General features: G+C 44.1%; 2 protein-coding genes and 1 pseudogene across 4 annotated transcripts in view; all 3 read left to right on the top strand.

Annotated features, from left to right (window-relative positions):
* Positions 1-2887, top strand: part of LOC120910538 — a 44887-nt pseudogene extending 42000 nt beyond the window's left edge.
* A 5538-nt stretch (positions 2888-8425) lies between these two features.
* On the top strand, positions 8426-22334 carry LOC120910065 (gastrula zinc finger protein XlCGF57.1-like). Of its 3 annotated transcripts, none has more exons than XM_040321918.1 (2): positions 8426-8889; positions 20112-22334. In XM_040321918.1, exons 1-2 carry the CDS (start codon positions 8826-8828, stop codon positions 21683-21685), a joined length of 1638 nt encoding a protein of 545 aa, XP_040177852.1. In that variant the 5' UTR covers positions 8426-8825; the 3' UTR covers positions 21686-22334. The 3 variants fall into 3 exon arrangements, with proteins under 3 accessions (XP_040177852.1, XP_040177851.1, XP_040177850.1); XM_040321917.1 differs by having other exon boundaries at positions 20109-22334; XM_040321916.1 differs by lacking the exon at positions 8426-8889 and adding an exon at positions 15534-15752 and having other exon boundaries at positions 20109-22334.
* Positions 15478-27249, top strand: part of LOC120910537 (zinc finger protein 420-like) — a 53427-nt gene continuing 41655 nt past the window's right edge. Inside the window, exon 1 of the mRNA XM_040322295.1 lies at positions 15478-15512. The gene's annotated coding sequence lies outside the window, so the exon portion shown is untranslated. The remainder of the gene's footprint in view (positions 15513-27249) is intronic.

Here is a 27249-nt window from a genome sequence, read left to right as displayed (position 1 = left end):
ATGTTTCTTAGCTTGCTAAGAAACATGTCCGCTGGAAGCCTGTCCGTCGGACATGTTCGGTCGTTTGTACAGACTCACCGTACATGTCCGATCGGCCGCCATCCCTTGCATGCGTCGAATCACTTTGACGCATGCGTGGAAGCATTGAACTTCCAGGGCCGCGCACGTCGCCGCGTCATCGCGTATCGTGTACGCGCGGATTTCTATCTGATGGTGTGTACAACCATCAGACAGAAATCTCCGGGTGGACATGTCCGCTGAAAACAGTCCGGCGGACCGTTTTCAGCGGACAGTCCGTCCTTCTGTACGAGGCCTAACAGTTCTAGAGATGTGTCTGCTGCAAAAGGTGGCTACTTTGAAGAACCTAGAATATGAAATATATATTTTCAGTTGTTTCACACTTTTTTGGTATGTATAATTCCACATGTGTTAATTCATAGTTTTGATGCCTTCAGTGTGAATCTACAATTTTCATAGTCATGAAAATAAAGAAAACTCTTTGAATGAGAAGGTGTGTCCAAACTTTTGGTCTGTACTGTATGACTCCTGAATACAAGATTCCAACAATTCTTCTAACATTTATTGTAAAATCGTTTCTCCGCAGATGACCATAATGTCCGGAATACGTCTGAGGAATCTTCTGATAAATCACATACCAGGACTCTAAGATCTCACAGTAGAAATACTTTAATAGATCCGTCTATTCCCGAGGAATCTTCTTCAGGGCAGGAAGGAGATCACACAGAAGAGAGGTCATTGTCATGTTCAGTGTGTGGGAAACTTTTCACAAAAAAGAGAGACCTTCTTAAACACAAGAATTGTCACACTGCTAAGCGTCCTTATTCATGTTCAGAGTGCGGAAAGTGTTTCACTAGCAAACAAAACCTTCATATACATCAGAGAATTCACACAGGTGTACGTCCCTTTCCATGCTCAGAATGCGGGAAATGTTTCACTACCAAGCAAAATCTACTTTCACACCAGAACATTCACACAGGTGAGCGTCCTTATTCATGCTCAGAATGTGGGAAATGTTTCACTACCAAACAAAGTCTTCACACACACCAGAACAGTCACATAGGTGATCGTCCCTATTCATGCTCAGAATGTGGGAAATGTTTCACTAAAAAACACAATCTTCTTACACACCAGAAGCTTCACACGGGTGAGTGTCCCTTCTCCTGTTCTGAGTGCGGGAAAGGTTTCATTACAAAAGCAAAATTTCTTGTGCACCAGAGAGATCACACGGGTGAGCGTCCTTATACATGCTCGGAGTGTGGGAAATGTTTCAAATGGAAATATTCATTCGATATACACCAGAAGCATCACAGGGGTGACTGTCCTTATTCATGTTCAGAGTGCGGGAAATCTTTCTCACAGAAAGGACACCTTGTGCATCACATGAGAATTCACACAGGTGACTGTCCTTATTCATGTTCAGAGTGCGGGAAATCTTTCTCACAGAAAGGACACCTTGTGTATCACCAGAGAATTCACACGGGTGAGCGTCCTTATTCATGTTCAGAGTGCGGGAAATCTTTCACTCGCAAACGAGACCTTGTTCAACACCAGAGAATTCACACAGGTGAGCGTCCTTATTCATGTCCAGAGTGTGGGAAATCTTTCATGTCAAAAGTACACCTTGTTAGACACCAGAGAATTCACACAGGTGAGTGTCCTTATTCATGTTCAGAGTGTGGGAAATCTTTCAAGTCGAAAGCAGACCTTGTTAAACACCAGAGAATTCACACAGGTGAGCGTCCTTACTCATGTTCAGAATGCAGGAAATCGTTCTCACAGAAAGGACACCTTGTGCAACACCAGAGAATTCACACAACGGAGCGTCCTTAGTCATGTTCAGAGTGCGGGAAATCTTTCACGTTGAAAAAAAACCTTGTGCAACATCAGAGAACACTCATATGAGATAACGATATTTCTCATGATAACAGTGGTGTGTTGGGGGTGGAGTGGAATATATTGAATGTTTTTCAGGTTCGGTTTGATAGATCTGAGTCTGCAGGGATTGAATTCTAGTAATATGATCCTCTAAACATACAGAGATGACTCGGTCCCGCACTCACACAGACCGCACCATACAACTAAACTGTGCTAATACATGGCCAGATATGACAATACATGGACAACACTTCTTATTGGTTGATATCGGTTTCTGTACATTATTGTTCTTTTTATGTTTTATTGAAGAAGCTGGCTTCTCATTGGTCCAACCAATAATTCATACATTGTCTAGTTTATTATCCTCAATTATAAATATTTTGATTCTTAGTTTTTACTGTTTGTTAACCACTTAAAGGCCCCCAATGTTAAATCCCATTCCTGTCATGGCCATTTTTTAGTTTTCGGCACTATGATACTTTGACAATTACTTGGTCATCAAACACTGTACCCAAATGCCAAATGAATTTTATATCAGAGACTTGTAAAGCTTTCTTTTAGTTGTGTTCCTTCACCACTTTTACTATACAATATAATGGAAAAGGGACTGAAAAGTTTGAATAAAAAGCATTTTTCTTAGTTATTCTTATAAAATAATTGCAAATAAATAATCTTTCTTCATAAATTTAGGGCAACATTTATTCTTCTACATTTCTTTGGTAAAATAGCAAATCAGTGTATATTATCTACTCTGTGTGAAAGTTATAAAGTCTTCAAACTATGGTATATATATTGTATTTGAAATCCTGATGTTCTGATGGCCTATCTCAATTTTTGAGGCCCTAAAATTCCAGGATTAGTACTAATACCCCCAAAATGACATCTAAGTAGACAGTCCAAGGTATTTAGTAAGAGGTATGCAGAGTTTTTTGATGCTGTATGTTTTTGCCGCAATCTTTTTGGAAAATAAAGAAATCTGATTTTAATTTTACAAAGTTGTCATTTTAACAAATAATTTCTCACACACAGCTCGGGTATACTTACAATTGCACATCAAAATACTTTCTTCTACTCCTTCCAAGCATGAGGATACCACATGTGTGAGACTTTTTATATGTCTAGATGCGTAGAGGGGTCCAAAATCCAAGGAGCACCTTCAGGCTTTCAAAGTGCATAAATGACTTCCTATCACATTTCTTGAGGCCCTGCAGTGCCACGATAAGACACCCACACAATGGCCACATTTTGGAGAGTAAACATTCCCCAATGTATCTTTTTAAGAGGCATGATGAGTCTTTTGAGGATTTCCTTTTTCTGACACAAGTTTTTAGAAAATACATGAAGTAAATAATTTTTTTTTTTTTTTACACAAATCTGTCATTTAATAAAATATTGTAACACACAGTATGGGCATATTTACAATTTCCCCCAAAATAAATTGTACTACTCAGGTAGGAATATAGTACAAAAAACAGGGGTTTTAAAGGTGCCGATTAATACACAAATATTGTTAAAACGTAACCATTTTTTAAATGTTAAAAATATTCATTAAAACCATGAATCTCACTGTGTTTTGATCAACAAACATACTTTACATATTCCATGTTACAATAGATGCGTCAATCTCAACGTTTTGCCAAAAGCTTTCGACTTCTTCAGGAGTTTATGCATCACTTTGAATTGTATGAGAGACTATCTGTTAAATCATAAAAATGAGAGTGATGGAAGACATATTATCAGTATTTACATCAATAGCTGGTGCCCATGTACTGATGATCAAGGTAGCTGAAATGATGGCCATAGGGAGGACAAAAAGTCCAGGAAAGGGGCCACTAATCTATTGTGTCACTCAGAAATAACTTCAGGTCCTGCTTATATAGATGGTATATCCAAAAGGGAAAGAAAACCAGGAAGATAGCCAGTAGCTCACTGGGGTGTATGGGCTGGGAAGGCTCTGTATGAGAGCAAACACAGCGTTCCTCAAATAGCTGACTCACCTCAATAAGGTGTGATCCTGGTAATCAACCAAGCATACAAAAGAAAAAGGTGAAAAGAGAGCCTCACCTGTAGTAATTACTAGGGACCATGTAGCTTATAGATATTTTATTACACAAAAATATCAAATGATAATACAAAACACACCGGACAAAAATCCCATCACCAGCACCTCAGTAAAAAATAGACAACATTGTCTGATCAAGCTACATCTTGATCGGACAACATTGTCAATTTTTTTATTTGTTACTGAGGTGCTGCTGATGGGATTTTTATTATTACCATTTGATATTTTTGTGTAATAAAGTTTCCTTATCTATAAGCTGCATGGTCCCTAGAAATTACTGCAGGGGATGCTCTCTTTTCACCTTTTATATCCAAAAGGGGTAGGTTTATATGCAGATAATGTTTTGTGATGTGTTTGGCATTATAGCTCCCTTTGTAGCTCCGACAAAAAACTACTACAAAAAATACATTCTACTACTCCTCCCAAGTATAGGGATACCACGTTTTCAATGTTTGAACCGATTATATATTGACTTTTTCAGAGCTTAACCACATAGAGTAGTTCAAAATCCAAGGAGCACCTTCAGACTTTTAAGGAGTGTATCACCCTCCTAGATAGGTTGCTAGAATGATTAAGAAAAATACGTTTTTTTTGGCTGTGGAGCAGCTTGTGATTGCTTTGGGCTGTTCTGGGTTTCACTGACTGCAGGTTTGATTATTTCCCCTGGCCTTCTGAAGGATTCTAGAATGTAGTGGGCTGGATGAAGCAAATCAGCAGCCCAGCAGATGTTCTTCAGGTGTTCATTGTGGTCCTAGCTTGTCCAGAGCTAGGGCGGGGGGGCACTTCTAAGGATCCCTGTTTTTGAAGCTAATCAAGGGATTTCATTTGGGATCTGGTCTGGAGAGCTCAGTGGTGAATGTGGACTGATATTGGAAGGGGGCATCCAGTTATGCAGAAACATTGTGCGTACAGACCAGGAAACCTCGAAATTTCTTTATTGAGCCAGAGAGAGTGAATATTGCTGCGTGCATTAAACTGGGGAATGAACTTTGGGCAAGCAGGGGCTCCTTCGGGGTGGGCACTACAGGGACATAAATAACACATTTAATTTCCAGATTACCTATCACATTTTGGAGACTATGGAGCACAAAGACAGTAGAAAAGCCCACAAAATTTGGAAAGTAGACTTTCTAAGATGTATAGTAAGATGCAAGGTGAGCTTTTTTGAAGTTGTATATGTTTGCCATAATCTTATTTAACAAATTAACCAGTTATTTCTAACATGCAGCATGGGAATACTTCCAATCACACCCAAAAAACACAATCCTCTACTCCTCCCCAGTATGAGGTTGCCACATAAGTGAGACCTTTACAGAGCCTAACCACATAGAAAGATCCAAAATCCAAGGAGCACCCTCAGGCTTTCTAGGGTCAAAATTGACACATCTAATTATCTGACCTACCTATCACACTTTGGAGGCCCTGAAGAACGAGGACAGTAATAACATTCACAAAATTACAACAATTTCGAGAGGTAACACCCCAAGGTATTTCATTTTTTTGGCACACGTTTTAGTAAAATGTAGAAAGAAAATTAATAAAATATGTTAATGCACAGTATGGGCTTAATAGCAATTATACTACAAAACACATTCTTCTACCCCTCCCAAGTACAGGGATGCCTCATGTGTGAGACTTTTTTTAATGTCTGGATTGATTATGTGCTCACTAAATGAAGGGTACGTAACCCTGCGCACCAAAGGCCATTGGTATTAAATAAGAACAGGAGGTTATAGGCGCAGAGGCTTTCGTCATAATACCTAATATGCAAGCAGCGTAATTATAAGATATACTTCCATGATAAGTCCAAAAATGTCCAAGGCACTAGGGCAGGCTTCTTGGTGGAGTTTAGCAGACTCTGAATATAAAAGAACAAAAACAAAAGCAGAAAAGCGCCTCTGAGTCCTGTCATTGTGTAAGTTCAGTGACAAGCAGCAGAAGTAGTCCCCCCCCCCCCAGTTCACTCCGAGTCCTGTCATTGTGTAGGTTCAGTGACAAGCAGCAGCAGCAGTCCCCCCCCCCCCAGTTCACTCCGAGTCCTGTCATTGTGTAGGTTCAGTGACAAGCAGCAGCAGCAGTCCCCCCCCCCCCCAGTTCACTCCGAGTCCTGTCATTGTGTAAGTTCAGTGACAAGCAGCAGCAGTATTCCCCCTCCCCCCCCCAGTTAACTCCGAGTCCTGTCATTGTGTAGGTTCAGTGACAAGCAGCAGCAGCAGTCCCCCCCCCCAGTTGACTCCGAGTCCTGTCATTGTGTAAGTTCAGTGACAAGCAGCAGCAGCAGTCCCCCTCCCCCCCCCCAGTTCACTCCGAGTCCTGTCATTGTGTAGGTTCAGTGACAAGCAGCAGCAGCAGCCCCCCTCCCCCCCAGTTCACTCCGAGTCCTGTCATTGTGTAAGTTCAGTGACAAGCAGCAGCAGCAGTCCCCCTCCCCCCCCCCAGTTCACTCCGAGTCCTGTCATTGTGTAGGTTCAGTGACAAGCAGCAGCAGCAGTCCCCCTCCCCCCAGTTCACTCCGAGTCCTGTCATTGTGTAAGTTCAGTGACAAGCAGCAGCAGTAGTCCCCCTCCCCCCCCCAGTTCACTCCGAGTCCTGTCATTGTGTAGGTTCAGTGACAAGCAGCAGTCGCAGTCCCCCCCCCCCAGTTCACTCCGAGTCCTGTCATTGTGTAGGTTCAGTGACAAGCAGCAGCAGTCCCCCCCCCCCAGTTCACTCCGAGTCCTGTCATTGTGTAAGTTCAGTGACAAGCAGCAGCAGCAGTCCCCCCCCCCCCCAGTTCACTCCGAGTCCTGTCATTGTGTAAGTTCAGTGACAAGCAGCAGCAGCAGTCCCGTCCCCCCCCCCCCCCCAGTTCACTCCGAGTCCTGTCATTGTGTAGGTTCAGTGACAAGCAGCAGCAGTCCCCCCCCCCAGTTCACTCTGAGTCCTGTCATTGTGTAGGTTCAGTGACAAGCAGCAGCAGCAGTCACCCTCCCCCCCCCCCAGTTCACTTCGAGTCCTGTCATTGTGTAGGTTCAGTGACAAGCAGCAGCAGCAGTCCCCCTCCCCCCCAGTTCACTCCAAGTCCTGTCATTGTGTAAGTTCAGTGACAAGCAGCAGCAGCAGTCCCCCTCCCCCCCCCAGTTCACTCCGAGTCCTGTCATTGTGTAAGTTCAGTGACAAGCAGCAGCAGTAGCCCCCCTCCCCCCCAGTTCACTCCGAGTCCCTGCCGCCCAGCCCCACTCCGCTCCGGATCAGCAGTGTGCACTCGCAACAGCTTCCGGTTCCCCCCCCCCACCTCAATGTGCCGATCAGACGTCTGATCGGCACATTGAGGTGGGGGGGGAACCGGAAGCTGTTGCGAGTGCACACTGCTGATCCGGAGCGGAGTGGGGCTGGGCGGCAGGGACTCGGAGTGAACTGGGGGGGAGGGGGGCTACTGCTGCTGCTTGTCACTGAACTTACACAATGACAGGACTCGGAGTGAACTGGGGGGGGGAGGGGGACTGCTGCTGCTGCGTGTCACTGAACTAACGGGCAAATCAGGCAAATCACTGAACTAACGGGCAAATCAGCTTCCCAGCCTGCAATCAGCTGATTGCAGGCTGGGAAGCTTCCCATAGACCGCCGCATGTCCGGCGCCTGGTCACTCTTAAAGTGACATATTTTTTTAAAAAACATTTTTTGGTATTTTTTTTTTTTACAGCTTGGGGGGGCGCCCGAGCGCCCCCTATGGACGGGCCGCCACTGGCCCAGATTCAGCATAGATTGCGCTTTATTTGCGCGGGCACAGGGCAACGATTTTGCCCTGCGCCCACGCAAGTATTTTGCGCTGCCCTCGATTCACGGAGCAGCAGCTCCGTGAACTGCGAGGGTGCGCCGGCAAATTTGCCCGGCGTAAGCGCGCGCAAGTTAAATGATCCCGCCGGGGGCGGGAATCATTTAAATTGGGCGCGCTCCCGCGCCGAGCGTACAGCGCATGCTCCGTCGGGAAACTTTCCCGACGTGCATTGCGGCAAATGACGTCGCAAGGACGTCATTTGCTTCAAAGTGAACGTGAATGGCGTCCAGCGTCATTCACGAATCACTTACGCAAACGCCGTGAAATTCAAATTTCACGGCGCGGGAGCGGCGGCTATACTTTAGCATTGGCTGCCCCTACTATTAGAAGAGGCAGCCTTGCGCTAAAGTAGCCGTACGGAAACTCCGTACCTGGCTTGCGCGGGGCCCGCGCAAGCTTGTGAATCAGTGGTAGTATGCAATTTGCATACTACACGCTGATACACAATGGGAGCGCCCCCTAGCGCCCCCCGCAAGAATGCAGCCTTATGCCGCGCAGATTTTAGGCTGCAGCCGGTGTAACGAGGTTCCTGAATCAGGAGCACTCGTTACACCGGAGCAAGTCAGCAATTGCGCCGTGTAACCTATGGTTACACCGGCGCAATTGCTTTCTGAATCTGGGCCACTGAGTATTGTTTATATATGTGCTTGTGGCAATCACAAGTATCATGCGGATGACTCATCCTCACATGCCTGGTATCACGTGCTTAACTGCAGTATTTCTTCACTTCCTATGCAGCAATATGTTAACCTATAGAAAATGTACAAGTCTTCTATGCCTTGTGTTCTTATAACACGTACAAAATTAGTAAACTCCTCCCATCCCCTCCCGTGTGGTCGTATAAGCTAAAATTCCCTTCAGTACTGAGCAACTAAAACTCAAAATATATTCTAATCTATGAGAGGACACTCTTCTGTGTAATCTCGTGTTTCTTTTTACCAATGTATTCTATCACCTTTTGGGGTTTAGGGCGAAGAACTGAAAGACATCAAAGTTGAGGATAAAGAAGAAGAAGAAGAAGAGAGGTTGGTGAGTGGAGATCAGCAGTCTATGGAGGAGGGGGAGATGAATATGGAAAGTAAACAGGAGGAATCTTCTCTACATAAGGACACAAGTAAGTAAAAAAAACACAAAATATAGAACCAGTTCCCATTATTATTTTACTTCCATAGCCCTCGTACACACGATCCAACTTCCAACCAACTTTTCCATGGATTTTTGTCTAAAGGGCGTTGGCCGCAAAATTGTTGTGCATACACACGGCCCAACTTTTACATCCAACATTCACCAAACCACGTGGTTTTTTCTGCTCTTTACTGCCACCCTTTGGGCAACTTCTGCTATTGTTGGATGATGTTTAGAATTGGTTCTGAGCAAGCGTGTTTGTACATCAGATTTTAGTTGGAACAACTTGCGTACACGCGATCGGGTAAACTGACGTAACAGACTTATTGGCCAACAATTGTTGAGCATGAAGAGCCAACTTTCACTGGGGTAGATTCAGAAAGCAATTTCGTCTGTGTAACCATAGTTACGCAGCGCAATTGCTTAGTTGCGCCGGCGTATCGAGTGCTCCTGATTCAGAAAGCTCGATACGCCGACTGCAGCCTAAGATATGACTGGCATAAGGCTCTTATGCCATCGTATCAGTGAGGCCCCGTAATCACGACCAAGCATGTCTGCTGAAACTGATCCGCGGACCAGTTTCAGCAGACATGTTTAGCCGTGTGTAGGCCCGAGCGGACCATTTTCGGGCGGATCGGACAGGTTTCCAGCGGACAACTGTTTCCTGGACTTGCTTTAAAACAGTCCGCTGGAAACCCATCCGCCCGGACATGTACGGTCGTCTGTACAGACCTACCGTACATGTCCTGCCGCCCGCCATACCTCGCATGCGTCGAATGACTTCGACGCATGCGTGGAAGCATTTTAAAGGCAGGCCGCCCACGTTGCCGCGTCATTGTCGCGGCGACACCGTGTCATCGACGCGGCGACACCGCGGACATGCCCCGCGTATTGTTTACGCGCGGACCTCTGTTCGATGGTGTGTACAGCCATCGAACAGAAGTCTCCGGGCAGACATGTCCGATGAAAACGGTCCCGGGACCGGTTTCATCGGACATGTCTGCTCGTGAGTACAAGGCCTAAGAGCTGTGAAAATGTGGAACAGACTCCCTCCAGAGGTGGTTCTGGCCAGCTCAGTAGATTGCTTTAAGAAAGGCCTGGATACTTTCCTAAATGTACAGAATATAACTGAGTACTAAGATTTGTAGGTAAAGTTGATCCGGGGAAAATCCGATTGCCTCTCGGGGGATCAGGAAGGAATTTTTTCCCCTGCTGTAGCAAATTGGATCATGCTCTGCTGTTTTTTTTTGCCTTCCTCTGGATCAACTGTGGGTATGGAGTTGGGTGTATAGGATTGTACTGTGTTTTTTATTTAGTTTGTTTATTTTTTGTGGTTGAACTGGATGGACTTGTGTCTTTTTTCAACCTGACTAACTATGTATCGTAGGCTGCATTCTTACGCTGGCCGCTAGGTGGCGTTCCCGTAGTGGTCAGCGTATAGTATGCAAATTGCATACTAACGCCGATTCACAACCCTACGCGCGCCCTGCGTACGCAGTTTACGTCGTTTCCGTTCGTCGGGTTCCGCGTAAGGCTGCTCCTGCTATTAGCAGGGGCAGCTAATGCTACGTATACCCGTCGTTCCTGCGTCGCAAAATTTGAATTTCACGTTGTTTGCGTAAGTGATTCGTGAATGCCGCTAGACGCCATTCACGTTCACTTGGAAGAAAATGACGTCCTTGCAACGTCATTTGCCGCCATGCATGTCGGGAAAGTTTCCCGACGGAGCATGCGCTCTGCGCTCGGCGCGGGAACGCGCCTAATTTAAATGATTCCCGCCCCCTATGGGATCATTTACATTAGGCGCCCTTACGCAGGGCAAGTTTACACAGCGCACACGCAATTTACGGAGCTACTGCTCCGTGAATCGCGGGTAGCGCAGGAAATTTGCGGGGGCGCAGGGCAAAAATGCTGCCCTGCGCCTCCGTAAAAAAGGGGCAAATCTACCTGAATCTGGGCCCATGTGTTTTTTCTGCTCTTTAACACCACCCTTTGGGCAACTTCTGCTATTGTTGGATGATGTTTAGAATTGGTTCTGAGCAAGCGTGTTTGTACATCAGATTTTAGTTGGACCAACTTGCGTACACACAATCGGATAAACCGACGTAACAGACTTATTGGCCAACAATTGTTGAGCATGAAGAGCCAACTTTCATTGTCGTTAATTCAGCCAATAATTGTCTGATGGAGCCAGGGGGAATCATGGGAATCATGGGGCCCTTTACACAGCTTCAGGCATGGGCCCCCTGGAGCAGAGAACTGGGGGGGGGGGTTGGGGGGGGTGCTGCCGCCTCAAATCGAGAAGCAGGGGGGGTGCCGCCGCTAATGGAGAAGTGGGGGTGCCACGAATTGGGGGGGGGGGGGGTTGCCCTGGGGCCCCTTACAAAAAGAGAAATCAAAAAAATATATTTAAAAAAAAATTATAAAAAAAGGGGGGTTGCCTGGGGACTTCCGGGCCCGTGGAAACCTCTGAGCCCTTTAATAAAAAGGAAAAAAAAAAGAAAGAAAAAAATAACCTCAGCCTGGGGACCTCTGGGCTCTTTAATAAAAACAAAAAAATATATATAAAAAAAATTCTTTTTTTTTTTTTATAAAAAAAAAAAAATGGGGGTTGCTATCTGGAGGGATGTCAAGGGTTAAGACAGTAACACATTGATTGCAGAAATGACGCTGTGTGTGTAAGAATGTCAAGTTTCAGGCGGATGACACTTCTATCACCCGCCTTAGATCACGGGTCTTTAACCACTTGCTTACTGGGCACATAAACCCCCTTCGTTCCCAGGGGAAATTTCAGCTTCCGGCACTGCGTCGCTTTAACTGACATTTGCACGGTCGTGCGACGTGGCTCCCAAACAAAATTGACGTCCTTTTTTCCCCACAAATAGAGCTTTATTTTGGTGGTATTTGATCGCCTCTGCGGTTTTTATTTTTTGCGCTATAAACAAAAAAAAAAAGACAATTTAAAAAAATATATATTTTTTTTACTTGTTGCTATAATAAATATCCCAATTTTTTTTTTAATATTTTTTTTCTCAGTTAAGGCCGATACGTATTTTTCGACGTCGCAATAAGCGACTGGTTTGCGCAAAAGTTATAGCGCCTACAAAATGGGGAACAGAATTATGATTTTTTTATTATTTTTTTTTTTACTTGTAATGGGGGCGGTCTGCGATTTTTATTGGGACTGCGATATTGCGGCGGACGTATCGGACAAAAATTTGGGACCATTCACATTTATACAGCGATCAGTGCTATAAAAATGCACTAATTACTGTATAAATGTGACTGGCAGTGAAGGGGTTAACACTAGGGGGTGAGGAAGGGGTTAAATGTGTAACCTGGGTGTGTTCTAACTGTGTGGGGGGAGGGGGTGACTGGGGGAGGTGACCGATGCTGTGTCCCTATGTACAAGGGACACAGATCGGTCTCCTCTCCTCTAAAAGCACGTGGAGCTCTGTGTTTACACACAGAGCTCCACGTCCCCGCTGTGTTACCGACGATCGCGTGTACCCGGCGGACATCGCGGCCGCCAGGTACACGCATCGGCTTCCCAGCGATGCGCCGGGACAGTGTTTACCCGCTGCGCGCCCCCATGCTAAGAAACATGTCCGCTGGAAGCCGATCCGATGGTCAGTACGACTCATCGGACATGTCCGCTGGCCCGAGAACCCGCGCATCACGTCGAAGTGATTCGACGCATGCGTGGAAGCATTGAACTTCTGGGTTCGCGCACGTCGCTGCGTCATCGTCGCCATCACCGCGTATTCTGTCCGCACGGAATTTGGTCTGATGGTGTGTACAGACCAAATTCTCCCAGCGGACATGTCTTTTTGAAAACGGTCAGGCGGACCGTTTTCATCGGACAGTCCCGTCGTGTGTGTACGAGGCCTCAGTCTTAGAAGCGTAGCCACACACCTCCCCCCGATGACCCAGTACCTTAACAGCATATGGCAACTGGTGAACTACAAGGCCCAGATAGTCCAAAGATGGCAGAGGCTGTTCCCCCAGCTACAGCCATCGGCGCTACGCTCAAAGTCTCTCCTTGTAACATCCTACTGTGTGGGACTGACCGTGCAACATCCCGTCAAAGACACCCCCTTGTTGCGTTCCGTTAGTAGGGGCAACAGCAGATATTCACAAGCTTCCTGACTCTCCTCCAGTTCCACCATTTGCTGTTGTGTTCCCACCGACCTTCTCTATGGTCCTTGGTCCACAGAAGAAATGCGGTTCATTGGCACAGTCCAGCAGTAGAAGTTCCATTACTCCTTCCTCCTCTGCAGTGCTAAAGAGGGATGGTCCTCACCAGGACTTTCTCCTCAACACTGGGTAGGCCCCAGAAGGAGGCCTCCACAACACACACTACTGCTCATCCTCTTTCCTCTCACCCCACCCCTCAGTGACATGTTACTTACCTCAGCTTATGTAGGAGGCCCACCCCCTGCCAATCCTGGTTGGAGATTGGTTGGAGCTCCTACACAAGCTGCCTGTCAGTCCAATCCCAGGCCCTGCCTCCTTCTCTGTACATTCTCCCCAGAGACAGGGGATGCGCCTCAGAACTAGAGCACAGGTGGCCACACCCACTGCTATACTAAACACTCCCTTGTTTTAAATCAAAACAAATAGGCCTAGCAGTAATGCACAGGCCTGTCTAAATTTGCCTGTACTAGAACCTGAAAACATAAAAACCATATTAAAGCACCTACCAAAAGGTAGTGGGCGCTACATTAGTCATCTGGAACCAGATTATTCCTTATTCACAGAGCTCTAAAAACAAAGCACCCCTTATGTTTACAGGAGGTTAGTTTTTTTCTATTTAATTTCACACAATCTATTCTGCTCACATACAAAATGGAGAATGTCACATTATTCTGTACAGGAAAAACTGAGAAACCCTAACTGCTGATAGTAAAAACATCATCGATGTACCTACCCCACCGCCCAATGTACTGTGGGTATTGAAAACCATTTGAAAGAATCAACTCTAGTCCTCACCAGAAGAAGGCAATTATATTTACCACAAATATTTACCACCAATGTTCACAATTAATGAGGAGGAGATACTGTACACCATATGAAAGGTCCATCTCCATTCCTCAATATAACGTCATGTTACCAACAAATGAGGAGGAGATACTGTACACCATATGAAAGGACCTCTGCCGGGTTAGCACCCCCCCCCCCCCATATAAAAAAAATTGACCTTTTTTTATGCAGTTTGTTAGATCTTTGTTAGATCAGGTTAGATCAATCATTGTTTGCGTTAGATCTCACACAGAAGAAGCAATATTAACAGTTATTTGCTGGGGGGGCTAACCCGTCATCAGCCCCCCCCCCCTTATCAAATTTTCTGGCCAAAAATCATTCAGGCTAATAGATATTCGTTAGATCCGGTAAGATCAACTGGTTTTAATGTTAGATCTCACATAATTAGAGACTTATTAAGTGATTAATGAGGGGGGGCTGGCCCCCCTTATCATTTTTTTGGCCAAAAATCATTCAGGCTAATAGATATTCGTTAGATCCGGTAAGATCAAGTGGTTTTAACGTTAATAAGTCTCTAATTATGTGAGATCTAACGTTAAAACCACTTGATCTTAACGGATCTAACGAATATCTATTAGCCTGAATGATTTTTGGCCAGAAAATTTGATAAGGGGGGGGGCTGATGACGGGTTAGCCCCCCCAGCAAATAACTGTTAATATTTCTTCTTCTGTGTGAGATCTAACGCAAACAATGATTGATCTAACCTGATCTAACAAACTGCATAAAAAAAAATCAATATTTTTTATATGGGGGGGCTAACCCGGCAGAGGTTATGAAAGGTCCATCTCCATTCCTCAATATAACGTCATGTTCCCAACAAATGAGGAGGAGATACTGTACACCATATGAAAGGTCCATCTCCATTCCTCAATATAATGTCATGTTCCCAACAAATGAGGAGGAGATACCGTACACCATATGAAAGGTCCATCTCCATTCCTCAATATAATGTCATGTTCCCAACAAATGAGGAGGAGATACCGTACACCATATGAAAGGTCCATCTCCATTCCTCGATATAACGTCATCTTCCCAACAAATGAGATGTAGACACTATAGACTAGGGGTCCCCAACCACCAAGCTGTGGGCCAGTACCAGTCTGTGGCCTGTTGATGGTGGCTGGTCCACACAGCAGGAGGTGAGCGATGACCGCAGTCCGGCTCAGACTATCACAGACCAAGGTCGCCACTCACCTACTGTTATGCTCCAGTATCACTTTGCCTGTGTGCCCTCTCCCGGGTCTCTCACACATCACAGTGCCTCTACCTTACTGCTTGACAACAGATGTATTTAGAAGGACACAAGGATCTCTACAAGGACATAGTGATGGGGAATCAGCCGCCCCTCACATCACCGGGTAAGAGGAGACTTGTAAAGGAGAGAGCAGTACGGAGGGTCCACCTAGATCCCCCATCATCTGATAAACACATAGAAACAATGTATTCAGTCAGTGTGTGTGTTTCCTACAGATGGATCCAGTAATGGGAACCCACCAGAGAGATGTCCCCGTCCTCTGTATTCCCGGGATACCACACAGGAAGATCACACCATCCCTCACCATCATCAGGTAGGTGGAACTGAGCAATTGGAACTCAAAATGTATTCTAATCTATGGAGGACATTCTTCTGTGTAATCTCTTGTTTCTTTCTATCACCTATGGGTTTTAGGATGAAGAACCGAATGACATCAAAGTTGAGATTAAAGAGGAAGAAGAGAGGTTGGTGAGTGGAGATCAGCAGTCTATGGAGGAGGGGGAGATGATTACGGAAAGTAAACAGGAGGAATCTTCTCTACATATAGACACAAGTAAGTCATATAACACTAAATATAGAACCAGTTCCCATTATTATTTTACTTCCATGAGTATAAAGTTTGTATTTACATTGTTACATCAGAGGAGAAAATGTCGATGTCTACTGAATTCACCCAGGAGGAAGACAGAATAACCATATAAAGATCGAACCTCATTTTCTTTAGTTTAAACGTGTTCTTTCCTTATCCGAAAAGGCAATATTCCTACAACTAAGAGCCGGTTCACACTGGGGCGATCCGACTTCCAGCGCGACTTCCAGAGGCGATTCCGACACGACTTGAATGTGAACCACAGGGCGATCTGAGGCGATCTGGGGCGATTTATAAATCGCCTCCAGGACAGGGAATGTCAGAAATGGCCAATCAGAGCTACTAAGCTCTTCTGACATCATTCTTCTTCCTGTTTGATTTCTTCTTCCCTGTTCCCTTGTGTCTAAAATGCTCTCTGTGCGTTACAATAGATCAGGGATCTATTGTTGTTGGGGGATATGTTGTTCCTGCCAGGGATCTAGTTTTGTCAAGGATCTATTGTTGTTCTCATGTGAACTTGTGTTCCCATCAGGGATCTATTGTTGTTGGGGGATCTGTTGTTCCTGCCAGGGATCTAGTTTTGTCAAGGATCTATTGTTGTTCTCATGTGAACTTGTGTTCCGATCAGGGATCTATTGTTGTTGAGGGATCTGTTGTTCCTGCCAGGGATCTAGTTTTGTCAAGGATCTATTGTTGTTCTCATGTGAACTTGTGTTCCGATCAGGGATCTATTGTTGTTGAGGGATTTGTTGTTCCTGCCAGGGATCTAGTTTTGTCAAGGATCTATTGTTGTTCTCATGTGAACTTGTGTTCCCATCAGGGATCTATTGTTGTTGAGGGATCTGTTGTTCCTGCCAGGGATCTAGTTTTGTCAAGGATCTATTGTTGTTCTCATGTGAACTTGTGTTCCTTTCAGGGATCTATTGTTGTTGGGGGATCTGTTGTTCCTGCCAGGGATCTAGTGTTGTCAAGGATCTATTGTTGTTATCATGTGAACTAGTGTTCCGATCAGGGATCTATTGTTGTTCTTGTCATTTGAAGTAGTGTTCCTGTTAGGGATCTACTTTTTTGGGGAATCTATGGTTCCTGTCTGCATCTACTATTGCCAGCATGGGATATACTGTTCCTGCCAGGGGATCTATTGATGCCGGTGTGCTCTATTGTTGCTGTCTTCAAGAGGGAGTTCATGCCGCCATCCTCTGTGCAAACAAGTGGCATGTATGGAACTACAACCAGCATGCCTAGGCAAGGAAAATAGACATATAATAAAAAGGTTAAACTTACTTTTGGCAGTGCGGTCGGTCTCAGACAATATGCCCCAATCCTCAAAGGTCAGGCGAGAAATGTCCAGCCAGGCATTGTCCCTCTTCATTTGGTCCTTGTAAAAGGGGTCCCTCTTGTCGTAGAGGCATGGTCTCTCTTTTACCAGCCTCATAAGGGACTCATTATCCACGGCCTCTTTCCTAACTGACAGCCATGCTGCAAACAGAGACAACGTACTAAGAAAGTGAAAGTAATCCTTGCCAAGAAGGTGGGAAGAAGGTGGGGGCTGCCTGGGGACAGGGGAGTACCTGGTGGCTTCTGGGTAAACTCCTCTCTGCTTCTGGCAAAATCGCCTCACTATGAACAGTGATCAGACTTGAAAGCTACTTCCATTGAAATCAATGGGTAGGAATCGCCTACAAGTCGGATTGAAGTCGTACAGGAACTTCTTTTGAAGTCGGATCGCCTTGAGTAGTGTGTATTAACACCAGTCCCATTCACTTGCATTGTTTTTCTTGACAGCACGACTTGGGACGACTTGAGGCGATTTCAAGTCGGATCACAAATCGCCCCAGTGTGAACCGGCTCTAATAGTAGTCATATACAGCAGTGGTGGCTGGTGCGTAACATTTTTTGGGGACACAAACTGAGAAATGAAACTGTTAGTAATGCAGGACTGTAAATAGCCATTTATCAGGTGATTATGTATCATTACTGCTAGAAACAACTGTGCCCATCATATGCAGCCTCACTGTGCCCATCATTTACAGCCTCACTGTGCCCATCATATACACCCCTCACTGTACCCGTCATATGCAGCCTCACTGTGCCCGTCACAGTAGGCCAATCACATCCACATTTCAAGTAAAATAAAATAAAACCGCTTAACATAAGGTGTCCTCATCAGAGCCTCCTTTTACATCAGGTGTCCCAATAAAAGTCCCCCTTTACAGCATTTGCCCCTCTACATCAGATGTCCTCATCAGGGTCCTCCTTTACAACAGGTGTCCTCATCAGAGGACATTTTAATGTAAAGGAACCTTACGCTTACGGAAACGACGACGACGCGGCGCAAATTCGTTCGCGAATCGGCGTATCAGGCTCATTTGCATAGTCAAATGAGAACTGAACGTAAACGCCACCTAGCGGCCAGCATCGAATTACATCTAAGATCCGACGGTGTAAGTGACTTACACCTGTCGGATCTACGCCGTATCTATGCGAAAATGATTCTACGCATAGATACCCAGGGCCAAAAACAGAGATGCAACGGTGTTTCCTGAGATACACCGTCGTATCTCTTCTGAGAATCTGGCCCAAGGTGCTTTGGGGTCGGGGGGGGCCACAGAGCGCCCCCCTGCCCCAAAGCACCCACACTCCATGTTGAGGGTATGCGGCCTGGTACGGTCCAGGAGGGGGAGGGGGCGCTCGCTCGTCCCCACCCCCTTTCCTGACCGACCGGGATGCGTGCTCGGATAAGGGTCTGGTATGGATTTTGGGGGAACCCCCATGACGTTTTTTCGGCGTAGGGGTTCCCCTTAAAATCCATAGCAGAACTAAGGGCCTGGTATGCTCTTGGAGGGAAACCCATGCTGTTTTTTTATTTAAAATATTGCGTGGAGTTCCCCCTCATGATTCATACCAAACGGAGCTGACACAATGCACTGCGATTACCTGCGGTTATGTGCAGATAGCTGTGCCAAATCGTTCCTGGACGCAGTCAATTTAATTTTTTCTATCTGTACCAAACCGCATGTAACGAAACCGCAGCTAAGCGCAGTGTGTGAAGGGGGCCATTGGAAAGCATTGTGTACTTTTAGCTGCGGTAGAAACCTCCAGCTAAAAGCACCATTCTATCCGTCCGTCCGTGTGAAAGGGGCCTTAGCCTGTGTGCCCTCTCCTGGGCCTCTCACCTCTCCAACTATGGCCTAGATTCAGGTACATTTGCACCCTCTTACGGAGGCGCAGTGTACCGTTTTTACGCTACGCCTCCGTAAATTACCTGCGCTACGCTTCATTCACGAAGCAGTAGCTCCGTAATTTGCGCGGGCGCTCGGTAAAAATAGCCGGCGTAAGCGCGCGTAATTTAAATGATCCCGTAGGGGGCGTGGATCATTTAAATTAGGCGCGTTCCCGCGCCGAACGTAGTGCGCATGCTCCGTCGGGAAACTTTCCCGACGTGCATTGCGGCAAATGACGTTGCAAGGACGTCATTTGCTTTAACGTGAACGTAAATGGCGTCCAGCGCCATTCACGATTCATTTACGCAAACAACGTAATTTTCAAACATCGCGGCGCGGGAACGACGGGTATTCTTAGCATTGGCTGCCCCTGCTAATAGCAGGATCAGCCTCACGCGGAAACCGACGAACGCAAACAATGTAAAATGCGTACGCCGGGCGCGCGTACGGTTGTGAATCTGCGTGAGTATGCAATTTGCATACTCTACGCTGACCACTACGGGAACGCCACCTAGCGGCCATCGTAAAAATGCAGCCTATGATACGACGGCATAAGAGCCTTATGCCAGTCAGATCTTAGGCTGCAGTCGGCGTAACGAGCTTTCTGAATACAGAAAAGTCGTTTACTAAGCAATTGCGCTGCGTATCTATGGATACGCAGACGCAATTGCTTACTGAATCTACCCCTATATCATTTAATCGGGAGGGAAGGGGGCAGGAGATCTGGAGAGAGAGTGGGAGTCTTTTCATGTTACCAAGCATCCAGATCTGCAGCTCCTCCCACCCCCTGCCCTGCTGATTGGATGACAATCTCGGTGGGGCGGGAGGGATGATAACTGCCTCTGTACCTGCTGAAGGTAGGACTGTGCAGGGGAGGGAGAGATTTAAAGAGGCAGTGATGGGGGGACCATGACTGTCTGCAAGGGGCACTGTAATGTAAAGGGGCACAGTGATGGGGGAGCGGGGCTGTGATTGCGGGGGGGGGGGACCCTAATGTAAAGGGGCACTGTGATATAAAGGGGACCGCACTGTAAAGGGACATTGAATACAAGATTCCAACAATTCTTCTAACATTTATTGTAAAATTGTTTCTCAGCAGATGACCATAATGTCCGGAATACGTCTGAGGAATCTTCTGATAAATCACATACCAGGACTCTAAGATTTCACAGTAGAAATACTTTAATAGATCCGTCTATTCCCGAGGAATCTTCTTCAGGGCAGGAAGGAGATCACACAGAAGAGAGGTCATTGTCATGTTCAGTGTGTGGGAAACTTTTCACAAAAAAGAGCAAATTTCTTAGACACGAGAAATATCACACCGCTGAGCGTCCCTATTCATGTTCAGAGTGCGGGAAATGTTACACTCAGAAAACAAAACTTTCTATACATCAAAGAAGTCACACGGGGGAGCGTCCTTATTCATGTTCAGAGTGCGAGAAATGTTTCACTGTGAAAGGAAAACTTCTTAGACACCAAAAACTTCACACAGGGGAGAGTCCCCATTCATGTTCAGAGTGCGGGAAGTGTTTCACCACAAAACATTACCTTCATATACATCAGAGGATTCACACAGGTGTACGTCCCTTTCCATGCTCAGAATGCGGGAAATCTTTCACTAGCAAGCAAAATCTACTTTCACACCAGAACAGTCACACGGGTGAGCATCCCTTCTCATGTTCAGAGTGCGGGAAAGGTTTCACTCTGAAAGGAAAGCTTGTTATACATCAGAGAATTCACACAGGTGTGCGTCCCTATTCATGTTCAGAGTGTGGGAAATGTTTCTTTCGGAAAGATGAGCTACTTCAACATCTTAGAATGCACACGGGTGAACGTCCCTTTCCATGTTCAGAGTGCGGGAAATGTTTCACTGAGAAAAAAATTCTTCTTAGACACCAAAGAATTCACACAGGAGAGGGCTCTTATTCATGTTCAGAGTGCAGGAAATGTTTCTCTGACAAACGAAATCTTATTGCACACCAGACATGTCACACGGGTGAGTTTCCCTATTCATGCTCAGAGTGCGGGAAAGGTTTAGCTAATAAAAGAAATCTTATTAGACACCAGAAGCTTCACACGGGTGAGCGTCCCTATTCATGCTCAGAGTGCGGGAAAGGTTTCATTAGAAAAGATAAACTTCTTGTACACCAGAGAGATCACACGGGTGAGCGTCCTTATTCGTGTCCGGAGTGTGGGAAATGTTTTAAATGGAAATTTTCATTCGATGAACACCAGAAGACTCACACGGGTGATCGTCCCTATTCATGTTCAGAGTGCGGGAAATCTTTCTCACAGAAAGGAACCCTTGTAAATCACCAGAGAATTCACAAGGGTGAGCGTCCTTATTCATGTTCAGAGTGCGGGAAATCTTTCACGACGAATGGAAACCTTGTGCACCATCAGAGAATTCACACAGGTGAGCGTCCTTATTCATGTTCAGAGTGCGGGAAATCTTTCAAGTCGAACGAAAACCTTGTGCACCACCAGAGAATTCACACAGGTGAGCGTCCTTATTCATGTTCAGAGTGCGGGAAATCTTTCTCACAGAAAGGACCCCTTGTAAATCACCAGAGAATTCACAAGGGTGAGCGTCCTTATTCATGTTCAAAGTGCGGGAAATCTTTCATGACGAATGGAAACCTTGTGCAACACCAGAGAACTCACACGAGATAACGACCTTTCTCATGATAACAGTGGTGTGTTGGGGGAGGGGCGGAATATATTGAATGTTTTTCAGGTTCGGTTTGATAGATCTGAGTCTGCAGGGATTGAATTCTAGTAATATGATCCTCTAAACATACAGAGATGACTCGGTCCCGCACTCACACAGACTGCACCATACAACTAAACTGTGCCAATACATGGCCAGATATGACAATACATGGACAACACTTCTTATTGGTTGATATCGGTTTCTGTACATTATTTGTTCTTGTTATGTTTTACTGAAGAAGCAGGCTTCTCATTGGTCAAACAAATATTTCATTATTTTGTTTTGTTTATTATCTTGAATTATACATGTTTTGATTTAGATTCTAGCTTATTTTTTTTATTGTTTAATAACCACTTGAAGACCGTCGCACCCCAGTTGATGTCTTTTTAGACGAAACGCGTCGGGACCGCACGCCAGCACCAGCTGCCTATACCACGCATACATTTATCATTTACATACATTTAACATTTACCCTCTCTCTGTTTTCTGTTCATTTCGGATGAATTTTTATATATTTTAAATGTTTGTATTTTTATATTTTTTTGATCATCGTTTTTACATTGGAGTGTTTGTTTTGAATAAAGCTTGTCAGCTTTTTTTGGATTTACACTATGTGGAGGCCTTTTGTTCTTTTTACATGCCTCTCAAGTTAGGCGCAATCCTAGCTTGATACATTATGGTCTCAACATACCGGATTTGGATGCTGCAGCAGTTGATCCGATACAGAAGTTTTGGTTCCAGTGGAGAAAAGGAGGTGTTCTACAGATCCAGTCCCTACTGTCCTTGGTGTGACTAAGCGCAGGTGATCCACCGCCGTATGGTGAGTTGGGTCCACTTCGGCGGGTAGGAGTATTTATTTCTCCCCCTGCCCATTGGTGAAGGCACTCCTGGGTGACATTTCCTTTAGCACACCAAGCATATAGAGATTGTTTAGAAGTACGGTGTACAGTGTGGACAAGACCCCCTCCATTTGGACACTCATCTGACGAACTGTTTCAATGCTTACATGCTTACAAGCTGTTTGACTTTGATGATCTGTGTTTGAGGACTGTTCGTTTCACTCCTCACAGTTATTTTATGTTAATCACTATGGTATATATGCACTAACTTCACTGCTGGTTATCTTTTTGTATTTTTTTTTATTAATTTTTTTTTGACAGAGTGCATCTGTGTTGATTTCACCTTTTTTTCCCACATATTTCACGATATATGTGGAGTTACACTTTAACCACTTAAGCCCCGGACCAATATGCTGCTAAATGCCCAAAGGCGTTTTTACAATTCGGCACTGCGTCGCTTTAACAGACAATTGCGCGCTCGTGCGACGTGGCTCCCAAACAAAATTGACGTCCTTTTTTCCCCACAAATAGAGCTTTCTTTTGGTGGTATTTGATCACCTCTGCGGTTTTTATTTTTTGCGCTATAAACAAAAATAGAGCGACAATTTTGAAAAAAATTCAATATTTTTTACTTTTTGCTGTAATAAATTTCCCCCAAAAACATATATAAAATTTATTTTTTTCCTCAGTTTAGGCTGATATGTATTCTTCTACCTATTTTTGGTAAAAAATCGCAATAAGCGTTTATCGATTGGTTTGCGCAAAATTTATAGCGTTTACAAAATAGGGGATATTTTTTTAAATTTTTTTTTTTTTACTACTAATGGCGGCGATCAGCGATTTTTTTCGTGACTGCGACATTATGGCGGACACTTTGGACAATTTTGACACATTTTTGGGACCATTGTCATTTTCACAGCAAAAAATGCATTTAAATTGCATTCTTTATTGTGAAAATGACAGTTGCAGTTTGGGAGTTAACCACAGGGGGCGCTGAACGTTTTAGGCTTCACCTAGTGTGTGTTTACAACAGTAGGGGGGTGTGGCTCTAGGTCTGACATCATCGATTGTGTCTCCCCTATAAAAGGGATGACACGATCGATGCGCCGCCACAGTGAAGCACGGGGAAGCAGTGTTTACATACGGCTCTCCCCGTTCTTCAGCTCCGGGGAGCGATCGCAACTATAAACGAATAGCCGCACCGTCGTCCCGGATCGCTCCCCGAGGGAATCCGCCCGCCGCTCGCAGCGGGGGGGGGGGGGGGTCCCGATCGGACCCACGGAAAGGCAAGGACGTATATATACGTCCTTCTGCCTGTCCGTGCCATTGTGCGGACGTAAATAGTCGTGCGGCGGGCGTTAAGGGGTTAATATATCCCTTCTCTTTTTTGGGCTATATGCATTGTTTATATATGTGAAGGGTCCATTAACGATTTCATGTGCACATTATGATTCTCACACCTTTTATAGGTTTATTGGTGTCACCCTCTTTTTGATGGTTGATTGCATCTATTAAACTTTCACAGCGCTACACTTTATATTTTTATTGCTTTTATACAATTTTTTCGGATTGTGGTGTTTAGCAGCCATTGTTATATAATTTTTGTTTGTGGCTCAATTTCTTGATTCCTATATTTCTAATAGTTTTTTTTATTGTTTATTAACCACTTGAAGACCACCATTTTATACCCCCTTCCTGTATACGCAATTCTTTCATTTTTAACACAGTGATATGTGACTGACAATTACTCGGTCATGAATATAATGAATTTTATATTATTTTTATGAGACATGTAAAGCTTTCCTTTTAGTTGTGTTTCTCCACCACTTTTACTATACAGTATAATGGAAAAGAGACAAAAAATGTAGAATAAAAGGCATTTTTCTTAGTTTCTCTCATAAAAAATGCAAATAAATAATCTTTCTTCGTTAATTTAGGGCAAAATTTATTTTTCGATATTTCTTTGGTAAAATACAAAGCAAATAAGCGTATATCATATACTCTGTGGGGTTTATTTACTAAAGCTGAACAGTGTAAAATCAGGCTCAATTCTGCATAGGAACCAATCAGCTTCCTGGTTTTATTGCCAAAGCTTAATTAAACAAGCTGAGGTTAGATGCTAAATTTTAAATATAGAACAAGTGCAGCATAGTCAAATAAAGTTACCAAAATGTATAGTAAAATAATAGTCCAAAGAATTGATGAACAAAAGAATCCACAGCATTCGCAGAATCCTTCACCAGTGGTCTAAAATGAATGACAATCCCTCCACCTTCGGTCGCACTAAATCCTCTCACCTTAGGAAATGGACCCCCTAAACGAACAGGTAGTCATGCAGGCAAAACCAAAAAGGTTAACATGAATCGTGGACCTCTCACGCGTCTCCTTAAGCTCAATACGAGTGCCAGATCCAAATGTAATCTCCTTATACTCAGCGTATATTGCCAGAACATGTATAATAAAAAGTAGGGATCTAAGTGCTCTCTGTTTGATAACAGTTGATTTATTGTAGATAGTTAAAAAACTACTCACATATAAAATGTTTAAAAACGGCAATAACAAATCCAGCATGCATGACTTTTCCTAAGGACAGCAGCGGGTGACGTCATAAGCAGCTCCTTCCCCCGTACGCGTTAAGTTCACTTGGAACTTGCTCAGGACAATGTGGAGGGCCTCAACTTCGTATTTGTGGCAGATGAGACCTTTGCTCTTGGGGAGGCCTCAGCGGCACCTGTCATGTAATTTATAGAGTGTTGCCACCATGGTAACGGCCCACACAACTACAGTAGCGGCCGAAGAAATGGCGGAGCATGGCTAAAACGTCACACGTCAGCCTGTCGAATAGCGCCGCTTCCATAAGCATGGCCGACCATTCACTAGATGGCTCAAAACATTGATTTAAATGCCAATCAGAAAGGACTTATCAGCCAATCAGGAGAAACATCTGTGCTAAAAAGTTAAAATTATAAATCTCAAATGGTCACGTTGTCTAAAATATGTTCATCCTGCAACCTGCACAGGAATTAAACCAATAACATAAGAAGAAACATAGAAGTAAGAGTATCGCCTTCTTGTGGCTAAAGAAAATCATTACAATAATATTCATAATAAATACAAAGCAATATTCTCCTACCAATTAATCTAAAGATTATTACTAAAAGATCTATCAAAATAGTCATAAATAATTTAATAAAGTCAGATTATATAAAAAAGATAAATAGAAAAAATATAGACAAAAAAATAATCAAATTATATATATTTTAATCCACAGTAATGAGGACCTCATTTATCTGAGATAAAACAGTTTAAGTCGAAATCGACATTTAAACCATCAGGAGTCAAAACTTTGGCCTCCACTATCCAGAAAGATTCTCGTTGGGTAATGTGGCGGATATAATTTCTACCCCTCCAGTGTCGATCTACTCTTTCGATCCCCCAGAATTTCAGACATTTGGGGTCCCTATTGTGACACTGACGAAATTGTCTGGAAATGCTGTGAGTTCGAAGACCTCTCTTGATAATATTCACATGTTCACCGATCTGGATACTCGAAAGACCTCAAGGTACGGCCTATATGCTGGTACCCACAATTACATTCCAGCATATAGACGACCCCAACGTTATTACATGTAATAAGATTTCTAATTGTATAAGATTTTTTCGTAGAAAAAAAAAGCAAATTCCTTACGTTTTTTTATGTTAAATTTAAATTGTTTACATGCGTGACAGCGTCCACAGGCATAAAAGCCTGTAAGAAATGAAAAAAAAAAAATATCCCTTAAAGGGGTAGTAAAGGTACAATTATTTTTCCCCTAAATAGCTTCCTTTACCTTAGTGTCCTTATTGTAACCCTTTTGTTGAAAATCTATCAGCCAAAATATTTGATTGTGATAAAAAATCTTTATTGGAGGAATGTTGCAGAGCCAGCTTTTATGGTGGCAGCTATCCAACGGGATATACCCGTCAGAGGGCTTAAAATAATTGCGCGTCTTAAAAATATCTCCTTCTTTAAAAATCTCCAGATCAAGGAACACGATTTTCTGGGAGATTGAGGTTAGATGCTGCCAATCAGCATCTAACCTCAATCTCCCAGTAAATCGTGTTCCTTGATCTGGAGATCTTTAAAGAAGGAGATATTTTTAAGACGCACAATTATTTTTATTTTATATATTTTATATTTATTTTATATATTTTATTTCAAATATTATTATTCCTATGCAGAAGTGAGGCTGATTTTGCACTCTACAGCTTTAGTAAATAAACCCCTGTGTGAAAGTTATAAAGTCTTCAAACTATGGTATATATACTGTATTTGAAAACAAATCAATCTTGATGTTTGGTCTCAATTATTGAGGCCCTAAAATGCCAGGACAGTACAAATACCCCCAAAATGACACCTAAGTAGATAGTCCAAGGTATTTAGTAAGAGGCATGCAGAGTTTTTTGATGCTGTAAGTTTTTGCCACCATCTTTTTGAAAAGTAAAGAAATTAAATAAAATCTGGTTTTATTTAACAATCTCTATTTCTCACACACAACATGGGTATACTTACACTTACACATCAAAACACTTTCTTCTACTCCTTTCAAGCATGAGGATATCACATTTGTGAGACTTGTTATATGTCTAGATGCATAGAGGGGTCCAAAATCCAAGGAGCACCTTCAGGCTTTCAAAGTGCATAA

This window comes from Rana temporaria, chromosome 8 (assembly GCF_905171775.1).
Source record: "Rana temporaria chromosome 8, aRanTem1.1, whole genome shotgun sequence".
Taxonomy (NCBI): domain Eukaryota; kingdom Metazoa; phylum Chordata; class Amphibia; order Anura; family Ranidae; genus Rana; species Rana temporaria.
The sequence above is the reverse complement of the archived record's forward strand: the minus strand, read 5'-3'. Positions and strand labels throughout refer to the sequence as shown.